General features: G+C 39.9%; 1 protein-coding gene across 7 annotated transcripts in view; it reads right to left on the reverse strand.

Annotated features, from left to right (window-relative positions):
• ntrk3b (neurotrophic tyrosine kinase, receptor, type 3b) overlaps positions 1-12,448 on the reverse strand; it is a 224,984-nt gene that overhangs the window by 66,798 nt on the left and 145,738 nt on the right. The window contains exon 12 of one of the 7 annotated variants that reach the window (XM_055011935.1): positions 11,326-11,382. The exons of the other annotated variants lie outside the window; for them this stretch is intronic. Within the exon in view, the coding sequence (XP_054867910.1) occupies positions 11,326-11,382 (57 nt within the window). The remainder of the gene's footprint in view (positions 1-11,325; positions 11,383-12,448) is intronic. 7 annotated transcript variants of the gene reach the window in all.

Raw genomic sequence — 12,448 nt, forward strand, 5'->3', positions numbered from 1 at the left:
ATACATAAAGATGCAGGACATGACAGCTCCCCAGAAGCACAGTCAAAATATCTCATCTTCGCCTTGCACACAGTCCTCGGTACCTCGGTGGGAGCATCCCCAGTTTATGGGGGAAAAGCAGTTGATATGTAGCTAGTTAGACAGCAGGAAGTTACTAATCAGCATTATGTAGAAAATGATAAACGCTCATTGAATGTTCACCATGATTTGAAACAGTTAAGAATGCTTTGCTCAAGAGATTTTTGCTTACATGTGCACCAGGCAGAGACCTTAACGTTAGAGATCTGCACTGGGATTGGAATACTGAAGATTCTGTTCCAACACAAATCTCATGGCACTGGATGGTTGTATTTTGCTACAGGTGGGTGCAGCAAGTTTAGAAAATATGCTTTGGATCCTGAGATTCACAGCTAAGCAAAGGATGAAGTCAACAACAGATGTTGAGAAGAAGACTAAAGAAGACATTTGGACACATTTTTCAGGCTGACTAAAGTTGGACTCAATTGAGTCAAATGTAAAAAAAAATTAAAAAAAATAAATAAAATAAAAAAAATATATAAAATTGCTCCTCTTGGTTGAGGCAACATACCTTCTCCTGTCTTCCCAGAATAAGCTCCTTTCCTTCAATAACTAATTCCTATGAGTGTAGTTGTAATTTCACATTTTTACTGACAGGTTAATCTTTACCAATACAACACAGTAAAATGACGTTTTGCCTGTAGGATGCAACAGAACTAAAAATGAATTGAACTCTATGTTGTGTGGGTGTGTATGGTCATAATGTTTGTGGGTGTGGACAGGAGTGGACATGCACATTGCCAGTGGGGGTGGAAATAGTGGAAATAGAAATCCAGCTGGAAAGAAAGAAGTTAAGAAAGCAGCCCAGCACAGGGCTCAAACATCACTTTTTTGGAGTTTTTACTCTATTTATTGATTTTTGGAAATTGTCTCACCACTCCACTTTGGTTTCTGGCGACCACCACTTTGGGAACCACTGTTTAACATGTTAGTATGCTAACGTGCTTATTAGCACAAAAGACAAAGTATGGCTGAGTCTGATGGGAACGCCATTAGTCTGGCAGGTATTTGATCATAAATCAAAGCGCTGAGTAAATTAAAATGTTGACCTAATGACGGTTTGGATTAAAAAATGAAGGGCTGCTGAAGCTGTTGCACTTCATCCTTTGGGCATGAATGTGTGTACCAAATCTCACGGCAATCCATCCCACAGCTGAGAGATTTCACTTAAAACTATACTTCAAAGGATTTGCCATCTGGGGATCATGACTGTCTGTTCCACATTTGGTAAATAAAGCCATCAATATCACATATCTCAGTTCATGACTTCCTCCTGGAGAGTTAAACGCATTTAATGGTCAAACTGTGAACCTTTAAGCTAAACGATTCTTATTTTGCATTTCCAGGCTATTTTACTTGATTAATTAAATGGAAGAAACCTGCAGGCTGTAGATATTAATTAGCCCATGATAAAAAAAAAAAAAAAAGGCCCATTTTCACTTTCCATAAATCACCTCACTGGGCCAAGAACCAGCTTCTCCACAGGAAAAGACTGCTGTGCTTGATCACCTGATAAGATTTAACCAGTAACACCAGTAAGAATCTGTGGTCTCGTTTATCTTTATTAAAGATGTTCTTCTGTGCTGCACACAGCCCTTTAATTTCAGTGGACAGGGTGGATGTACAATTTCCCAAAAGTCTAACTAAAGTTGTTTGCAATGTTGATGATATCTGAGTTGAACCATATTGTACAGTCGTGCCACTGACTCTGAAAAGGGCATCAGCTAATAGTCTGAAATGTAAATTAAAATGTTGTTGCCCTGGTCACGATACTGCGGGATTAATGTGCAGCATGGTGACAAGCCCAGTTCAACAATGTGCAGCTCCTCCCCTCTCCTCCCTGGACAATTCTCCCTGACACGCAGAGGACAGCTTCCTGGCCCTCTTCCTCTCACTGTAATGGAGGTCGGATGCTGCTTTTCCGCATTTCTGCCCACATTAGCATCTCCAGTTAATTGGCGCCATTTGCTCAATGGCATCGCTTGAGTTTGTAAATTACTTTCACAATTGTCACTAATTATCAAGCATGTTGAGTGGAATTGGCGCGACTGGTCCACAGTGGAGCAGAAACACAACAAGCGGAGGCAGGATTAAGACTCTGGGGGCAACACGAGGGGCTGGCTAGCAGAGTAATACAGTTGCACTACATGCTAATCAAGAAAGGATTACATACAGATGGTGCTTCTGTAGTGCTGCATGCTTGATGAATGACTGATGCCCTTTAGTTGCATCACAAGGTTTTACAGTTTCATGGAACTGTTTGTTGTGAAGCTGTCAATGACCACTACTTTACACCGACTACCACTCATAACACAACATGCCAGTGCCTGTCTTCGTCACAAATATACAGAACAGCTGACCTTTCTCTGGTTAAACTTGCTACTCCTGTTATGCTGCATGAACGCTGTGCATGAAACAGTCACAGTTAACGATTAAACTGTTGAAATAAAATAAAATGTGTGCATGTTCGAGGTAAAACCTAAAATGTAGCCCAATGGTTGTTGTTAAAGTAGACCTATCTTAATTGTTTTGGTCATCTATGAGGTTAAAGGAATTTTGTTCTGCGAAGCCTTTTAAATAATTCCACATGAAATATTGAATCTTTACTTATAGAAACACATGTTAACCTGTAGAAACAAACAGGATAGTAGTGTAACCGTGAATTCAGGAAGTTACACTGTGGGCTACAACTAGAGATTCATATTTTAGGCAATATTTGCTTACAATTTGGAAAATTAAATCTGCAGATTTCAAGATTAGCAGCTGATGTTTGTTATTTACATATAGATAAAGAGTTGCTTTGATACTGAGGAAAACATACACGGAGCATCATTTTTCCTCTGTGATTTTGAAGGTGGTTTATTTACACTGGACTCTGGTAGTGGAACTGCAAATCTAACCTTTTGTAGGTGGAAACCACCCAAATCAGTCAATGAAAACGTCAGTAAAATTCTAAACACCTGCCAGAATAAGTAGCAAGAGCTCTTCTTTGCATGGGACTAATATTACCTTGGGAACTCTTGTGATTTACAAATTCACCGTCCACATCTGTGTCTCAGGTAATAAAGTCTCACAAATAAGGTGTAATTGAGAGAGCTTAATAGAGAGATTTATGGTCTTTTCTTTGTATCTTCAAAAAGCAGGACTTACTTTTAATGAAGAAACTGTTTAAGACATGTTTTGTTCTATGACTTCTAAATGTATTCACAGACCATGGAATTGCACCAGAAGTGCAAGTCTCACCTTTTGTAGATGGAAACTGCCCAAAGGTTACAGTACTAATACCAACCCACCAAAATGAAAAGAAAAAAAAAAAAGTAGCCCAGTTGGGTAGCTTAAAATACAGGGGTTTGATTCATGGTCCTTTCACTGTATTTTCAGACACAATTTTTCTTGCTTATTATTGAAAGAGAAAAGAGATAATTACTAGTGTTCGGCAAATGTAACACTATCTCTGGTAAGGGCTTGAGATGAGGCTGCTGGAGTACAAACTTCTCCACATTCAGCAAGCAAGGCAGAACTCTTGCTCACAATGAAAGCATCTAGGATCAGCTTCTACACACTAGAGATATACTACACAGTGGATTTAATTCAACATATCCAGTATCCCTTTTGTTCCTGACTCTAATGTTGGTAGTAAATGAGTTAGTTGGACATGCTATTGTTAGAGTGACAAACACAGTCTAATCTATTTGTTACAGTTTTGCACGTTTATTTTTTTTGGAGGAAACTATCCAAAGTGTCTGTATAAGAAGTATTGGTTTTACTGCGGTCTAATGCACACTCCTTCAACATGCAAGGAACTCCAAAGCTCAACAGGCCTGTCGTGCCGAGTAACGTGACCTGAATGTTGATGTTTGGATATGATAGTCTCATGCTGACCTATGGGCAAGTGCTTCTCCCCACCCAAAACGACACAGTGACAAAGTCCAGTCACAAATCAACAGTGGAGTTGTGGCTGCACCACAAGTCGCACAGCTTATCTCCAGCAGATGACAGACATGCACAGTGTGTGAGGCATTCAGTTCAAAGAAGCCTAATAATTGAGGATGGAGCAGTTATCTGAGAGACTGTTTTGTCTGTCTTGTCAGTATGAGCTAGACAGTCCAGCCTTCTAAAAGGCCAGACAATTTGCGCTCCAAATGTCATGTTGCGAGGAGGCAAACATGGCCTGGTGGAAGAAGGCCAGGGAGAGACAAAGGCTCAGGTTAAAGACTTGCCAGACAATTATTCATCCAAAAACCTAGTGAGAGTACACACAACATATTAGCTGCTGCACTTTGTCTTAGTGGAATATGCAAAAGATACATAGCCATCTCCTGCAAAGTATTAATCACGGATTAAAAATGTTTTGCTTTTCTTGTTGTGCTTTTTCCTTTTTTTCTTTTTCTTTTTGCAGTGTGGAGGAAATTGGATTTTGCCCTCTGGCACAGCGACAAGATCAGATTGTGGCTGCAGTCGTGTGGATTTTATCTTAGCTGCAGCATTGGTCCAAAACATATTGCTGGCCCTCTCTCAGTGGAAATAGGCTTCAACTGTGCTTTACTGTTGACAGAGCAAAGGTAGTGGACACACAAACAAGTGTGCACACATACAAACTACATTCACCCACATACTGCATTCGAATAAATGCCTGTGTGTGTGTGTGTGTGTGGGTGTGTGTGTGTGTGTGTGTGTGTGTGTGTGTGTGTGTGTGTGTGTGTGTGTGTGTGGTGGGGTTGCGAGGGGTTGATACATAAATCTAAAGGATGCCAACTCTCACATGACCCAGAAAGTGCCTATTGCTGTGGTCGCCATGAAGACGCTACTAAATCAGAGTGCAGTCCCTGGAAGAGGTATTAAATCAAGTGCATGCACACAGGCACACACACACACACACACACACACACACACACACACACAGACACACACACATGCACAGCAACAAATCTTCACAAACATACATATAGTAGTAACATTCTGCAAAGATGATGCAAATAAAAGTGCATCTTAGCACATCATGCCTTTGATATGATGTCATCCTCACTGTTGTCATTGCAGTTTTCTAATGAAAATGGCCCCACTGCATTTATGTAAAGCTTCTTTTGCTTTTTTTTTTTTCACCAACTCCTGTATTTCTGCAGTAATAATCATCATGTTCATGGCTGTTTAAACTGAGAGTGGACCTTACATGTGTCAGGACCGGGGAGATTTGTTTTACTGACCCACAGCTGCCTCTGGCTAAAAAGAATTGAACCCATTACAGTGAAATGTTCATCCCGACAGTCACAGAGGAGAGTCAGCACAGTAGCCAGTTCACCCATTAGCTAAAACACAGCTGAGCCAGCCTGTCAGAAGTCCCTTAACACCTCCCTCCTCTTCTCTTCATTTTCTCTTCTCCTTTTTTCCCCTCCATGCTCGGTCCACTCCCCTCTCTACTTCTTCTCTATGCATACAGAACATGCTGTGTTCAGCAGCCGGCGTTGTGCTGTAACGTCATAGCGCTGTTAGCCTGTTAGCCTGTTGGTTTAGCTCATCATCACTGCGCTCCCCTGGGCTACATGGAATTTATTTTCCTGCCAGTTCGCTGCCATGAAGCTCCAACACAGAGATAAAGCCACTTTGCTAAGCGGCTGAATTGCAATATTAATGGTACAATAGAACATTACAGCACCGATTGGATTTTAAAAAGGTTTTCAAAACCATGATAAATGGAAAGGAAAGCTGAAACGCTTTTGAAAATGTGGATTTGTTTTGATGTGATGATAAGGGAGGGAATACCAAAACCCAATGGACTCGCTTTCCATGAAATCGGTTGCATGTGCAGTCGAACATTTTTGTTAGATTATGGGGACCAGAGGTTTGTGCCCAACCTTGATGTAGCATTGAAAATTCCCACAAAGAGGCAAGAGAAGCGAGAAAGAGACTGAGTTAGAACATGTAGTCACATCCTGAGGCCCTGCGATGTTTCTTTGAGAACTAACACCAAAGTGAAAATCAAGTGGAATCAAATCAAAGCCGCATCGGGGACACCACTTATTTGCACTATAAACTTAGTATCTGTAAACTGTGTGGAACAGCACAGGAGTGCTGTTTGCAAAGGAGTTTAAGTATCTCGGGATCTTGTTCTCGAGTGATGGGAAAATGGAGTGTGGGATGTCCAGATGGACTGGTACAGTGTCACCAGTAAGGCAGGTGTTGTACCAGACTATCGAGATGAAGAGTGATACAAGTGGCTGGAATGAGTTTCCTGTGCAGGGTTGCTGAGCTCAGAGATAGGCCGAGGAGCTCGGACATCCAGAGGGAGCTCGGAGTAGTTTCGCTGCTCCTTCACATCAAAAGGGGCTAGCTGAGGTGATTTGGGCATCTGATTTAGAGATTTTCTGGGTGCATTTAACTGGGAGGAGATCATGGTGTTTCCCTCCCAGAACTCATGGGAGGGAATTGGGATCCTCTTGGAGGAGAGAGAATACTCTACTGATGGATGGATGTGGAACAGTGCAACTGAAATCCCTTAAGTCCAACAGTGATTTTTGTTTAGTTTTTTTCATCAGGGTGAATGATAGTAACAAGAGAAGTAAACTAAAGCTTACAAAATTGTCAATAGATAATATTTAATGAAGGAATTATTAATTAATATGTTTTTACATCCTAGCAGGCTGTCTTGCATGCTCACTAAAATTAAAAATTGATTCAGAGAAGCTGAAACTAGAGGTGAGTATGATGGCATTTCAAACTTTTGGTTGAAGGACAACAGTGACAAAGAAAATGCAAACTCTCTTAGACTGTCATTCAGTAATGCTGGACACGGCAAACTGTCAGTTATTTCTTAGTGGGCAACACAATGGATTCTGCTGGACTGTTTAATGTATTAATTTCCATGTTGTTTTTAGTGACATTGAAAAAATATGATGTAATAGCTTTATTCAAACAAATACATTTATGTTGCCTATTTCATTATTCCAACAAATCTATTAGTAGATCGACATTACAAGCAATCCAAACCTTGCATCACATGCCACTCTCTTATTGCAATTAAGTAGGTTCCCACGAGTTTATACATTTGATTACATTAAAGTAGCTCAAAACATGACTGAAACTCATTTTCAATCCATTTTTTTTTCTAAAAAGGAAAGAATCATAACATGTCTATATTCATGGTTAAATGTAACTTGGCTAACAAAAGTCTAAGTCTGTTCTAAGGAAAAGTCCTGAAGATAAAGAAGATAAAGGGGTAATAAGAATACCATGAGCAGTAGTGGACTTTACTGATAAAAAACAATCTGCTAATCCAGACCAGTCTGTGTTATCTCAGTGTTACCCTTTTTCCATCTATGAGGGCCAGTGTGATGTAAATTTCGCCATCTGTTCGCAAGAATCGGCATCAAAGTCCGTGTGCAGCTCAAAATTTGTATCCATGTTGACAGTCCATGCCAGGACTACATGACAAAGTAGTATGTGATCTACTGTGCATACATGTAACGGACCCTAAACAGATTAAAAAACAGGATAACAACTAAGTATCTCTGGTGTCCACAGTCGTCCATGTGCAAGAGGCTATAATCAAGGCTTAACTTCAATTAGCAAAATGTAAGTGTACAGGCTTTGAAACATGAAGTAATAATATGTAAGAGGTCAAATGAAGCTTATCTAGAGGACTTTATTATTTTTGGACAAGATCTTATGTGCTTTTTACCAAACCAAAGCTCTGTGCAGTTGTCTTTGCAATCAAATCCGGTCTGCCACCGAAACAAAGGCACAACATTCCAAAAGTAGCTCCAGAGGTTCACTGTATCACTGGAAACACAATCTCAGCTGCACAACATCATCTCTGAGAAACTTCTTACCTTTGTCAAGCATTAATTTGTAAAAATTCTCCTTAAGTTTCTGCTTGGAAAAAAATGACAAAAGTTCTCTGGAGTCCAGTCAAGGGTCTCACTGACTAACTTCCTAACATTATCTGGTTCTGCTGTAACAGAATACATGAGCCAGGGTTCGGGGTTGAGGGTAACCAAGGTAAAACTCCTCAACGCGTAAACCACTGACGATCAGACAGTCCAGTCAGATATAAATGGTTCTGTTGAGCTAGCAAGCTGTACAACCAGCAGAGTGTATTCAGTCATTACGACACCTCTAAACACATAAAGTGACAATCTGCCAGGAGAGACAGCACCATTGTTGTGGTTACTCCGAGCACGAGAAGCAACATCTCGATGCCATCTGGCTGCATCTAATCATCGCCAGCGACATCCGTTTAGCTGCTGTTTCTGAGCATCACGTCTCTTAATGCACATTTGAACTCTCGACACTTCTGGACTCATTACCGAGCGCTAAGGTGTCGCAGAGACAAAGGGGATAAAAAATGCAGTGGCCCACAAGACTGTGACCTGTAAAATTGACATAATCTGCTGCCTTTGAGTAGCCGGTAATGACCTCTCATAGCAGGGTGACACACTCTCCATCTTCATTTCGCACCCTCTCGGAGCAACACAGATGGCCTTGGCATTTCCTTAACAGCATCTCAAGTCTTCGTAAGCCAGCCTGCAAATCTTAAGTATTTTCTGTTGCTTGGAAAATAATGGAAAATGTATGGAGATGACTGCAAGGTAACACATCATTCAGTTAACGTATGGTCTTTGCAGATTTGCAAATAACCGCCGTACACTACTCAACCATCAGATGGGTTACAATAGAGTGCTAGCTGTTACCTGCCTCACTTATACAACGCCCAATTTATATTGCATCACTGTATACCAACAATGCTTTTCCATGGGTTAATACCCAGGTTAATGAGGTGGGACAAGGCCACTGTAAAATGCTGCTAAACCAGCCATACAGGATAATTCGTCTTGCCTCAAAAGCATCAGCTGCTGCAGCTTCCTGCTCTTTAATTCATTCAAATGAATTTTGTTTTAATTGTTTTATCCTTGGTGCTCACTAACTCCATTAGTGAGGAAACAGAGAGGGGGGGCAGAGGAGGGGATAGAGGGAGGGAAAGGTACAGGGAGAGAGATGCAAATGGAGGAAGAAGAAAGCAGTGAGTTGCAGGGAGAGATTGAAGGAGATTCACTTTGTGTGAGAGTGTGCGTGCATGTGTGTGTGTGTGTGTGTGTGTGTGTGTGTGTGTGTGTGTGTGTGTGTGTGTGTGTGTGTGTGTGTGTGTGTGTGTGTGTCAGTGTGTGTCTATGAATAATTAATCCCCCAGTTGTGATTACACAACAATTACTCTCCAGAGCTAAAACTTTAACCACCCTTATAAAAGATGGAGGCATGTGCTCTGTCTATGACACAGAGGGCTGCCAGTCCCATAGGTGTCTTAATGCAAACTGTGCAGATGCTGATGGGATATATGGGGAGATAGGAAGAGCCGCTGATGGAAGGACAGTGCCATATTTAACAGAAGGAAGGCTACCTGGCCGTGATGACTTCAGGCTGAGCAGCATGCTGCATGAACTGTATGCCAGCGATGTTGTTGACGTCGCTGAGGGTGAGCATGATATGAAGAAAAGGCCTGATATATACATATACATGAGTGGTGTATGGAAAAGGAAAGAGAGGAAAAAAAGACAGTTCATTTCAGAAGCTCCTTATCTCATAGTGGTACATCTAAGATTTGTTTGCCTGATTAAAAATTAAAAAAAATAAAAAATTAAGCTAACAAAGGCATAGAAATATATATTTTATGCTGATGAATATGCAGGCAGGGTACCAGAATCAATTTGTTTCTGTTTATACAGTTGCTTCAGAAAGTATTCAGACCCATTCTTTTTTTTTTCTTTTGAATGACTTAGCATGTCATAGATTTAATTTAAACTGACTGAATTGGCTTTCCCCCCTACCAATTTACACTCAGAAACCTATAATAACAACATGAAAAAATGGTTTTAGGGTTGTTGTTTTCGATTGTAAATGCATCAAAAAGTAAAGTGAAATCTCTCCTATTCCAAACTCCGTCTGGTCTTTGATTATTCAGCTGGGGTTTGGTACCATGGCTATTAGCCAAGGACTGAAACTGTTCATAATTGCACAGAATTAGTGATTTTCCCAGGCATACATAGGTTTGCTACAATTTAGCAACGACCGGGTTGGGAACCCTATAAAGTTTGATGGAAGGTTAATATTGCTGAGCGACAGAAAAGGATAATTGATATGGTTTAGAGCAGGGAAGCCAAACGAATCTTTAAATGGTATATACTAAAATGAGCCTTGGTTAGCAGATGTGTGTAATATTTATAATCAAACAGAAAAAAATATCCCGAACCACTGGAATGCAGTCAGTTAGTTTGTTAGTTGAGGCATTGGGCTCTGGGTTTGAAAAAGCAAACACTCCTACACGTTTGTTCTTGTATTGGAAAATGACTAAAATGTTATTTTGAGAGAATGCATTTTGAATACACTGTATTCTGCTGATTTTTGTGTGAGTGTGAAGGTACTACATTTATGCATACAATTTTTTTTGGCAATAGAAACCTCAGGCAGCAATACAATAAAAAACTGTTTTGTTTTTGCTCTGAAAATAAAAGTGAATATTTTATTGAAAATCACAGTTTTTACATTCAAAATCAAAGAAGTAAAGATTTGTTTGTGCCAATAAATAATACTAACTAATAAAAAATAATACTAATAAATAATACTGCCTCTTATTATCTCGAGGACGAATAACTTTGGAGGAAAAAAGTCGAATTTGTTCAATCTGTGATTTAGGGTTGCGTACATAGACTCCATACAATTTTATTTCTTTACTGTCCTTTATGCTGGAAGTTTGTCATCTTTTGTTTAATGATACAAAGGAAATGACTGAGATGAAGGAATGAATGAATCACAATGACTAAAATAGTTTGATGCGTTGTGAATGTTTGAAAAAGAGACATTAAAAATAGCATCTTCTTTAAGGAACGCCTGGAAGCTCTGAAAGAGGAGCTTGTGTCAGAATGAGTGGGAGATGATGACAAAATGGCATGACACACTAAATTAAATTCAACAAAATTCAGTAAGTTTAGAGGGTCCTTACTTCAAATAGATGTGCTGTGTACACATCTGTGACTGCAGTTTATGAATAATTAGAATATTTTTGAACAGCGATTCCTTTCTTTGCCTTGTAGGCCCTAAAAATAAAGCAATGCCTGCTTTCACTCATGTTCAAAGAAGCCTGAATAGATGAAAATATTGATTTCATGAGAAAATATCAAAAATGAAAGAGAAAAAAAATCAACATTAATCTGTGCAACAAAAATAGACATTGTCGTTTTAATAGGAACCCTTACATACCCTTACATTTCTTGGGGCGTCCCGGTGGGTCCTTACCACAGTTGCAAATTAGTGTCACTGTTAAACATACAGCAGAATAAGATTTAATTTAAAATGTTAAAACAACTAGCACAACTGTATACAAATATCTTCTGCAGTATAACACTTACAGTAGTACTCCTTTACCACAATATTGTGGCGTAGTATGTAGTGCGATTATACAGTGTATGAAGTGGATACCAAAGATTGGAGACCACATTAAAAGTAAGACATATTTTCATGTAAAATTGGATATAAAAACATTGACATGTAAAAGTAGAAAAAAAATGTATCAAATTAGTGGCAGTGACCATGCTAGCTCCTATTAAGCTGTATCTTTCCATTGAAACGACATCCTGGTGTCGCTTTGGATGATTTGAGGCTTGCTTGAGTAAATCAACCTGCAGCCATTGTTCACCTGTTATAGCATACGGCTGTGCCTCCACTTTTCAGAAGTATATTGCCGGCTCTACGTGCCTTTTTCAGCTGCCCCCTGGGGACAAATAAAGTTTTTTCTGAATTCTGAATCTGAATCTGTTAAGTAGCACACGATAGTTAGTGGGAAACATGGTATCGGAACTGAGAAAATGAGTCACAGGTCAAATAGTTTCTATGAGAGCAATGCATGGAACTCACACAAGACTCCAATCAGCAAAAGTCCAATGAAAAGAAGGCCAAGAAGCATCTCTAGAGCACTTCTTAGGGGGCGAATAACAGGCCACGTGGTTAGAGTGAGCTAACGCAATGCTATACTGAACAGGTAACATACGCGGACCATTTGTGGCGTGCATGTGATGCACAATGTATCATTTAGGTGGCTACACCTGCAGCACGTGGTGCGGAGGGTTGTGGCAAAACAATACAGTGAGCTTTCATTTTGGGATTGTTGTGCCTTTAGTTTCTGACCCAGCACAGTGCTGTGAAATTTACCATTTTTGACTGATTTTGTGTAATGTGGGCAAGTTGACATTTACAGCCTCCAGTGGACTCTGTAAGGGATGAAGCTAATCTTAGCAAAATTAATCTGAGCAACTGTCTGCTGGTAATTACTGGCAAAAAAAAACAAACATGGATGAGATGATCAAAAATTCAAAGCCCTGTTTGG

Source organism: Amphiprion ocellaris, chromosome 1, assembly GCF_022539595.1.
Source record: "Amphiprion ocellaris isolate individual 3 ecotype Okinawa chromosome 1, ASM2253959v1, whole genome shotgun sequence".
NCBI classification, from domain to species: domain Eukaryota; kingdom Metazoa; phylum Chordata; class Actinopteri; family Pomacentridae; genus Amphiprion; species Amphiprion ocellaris.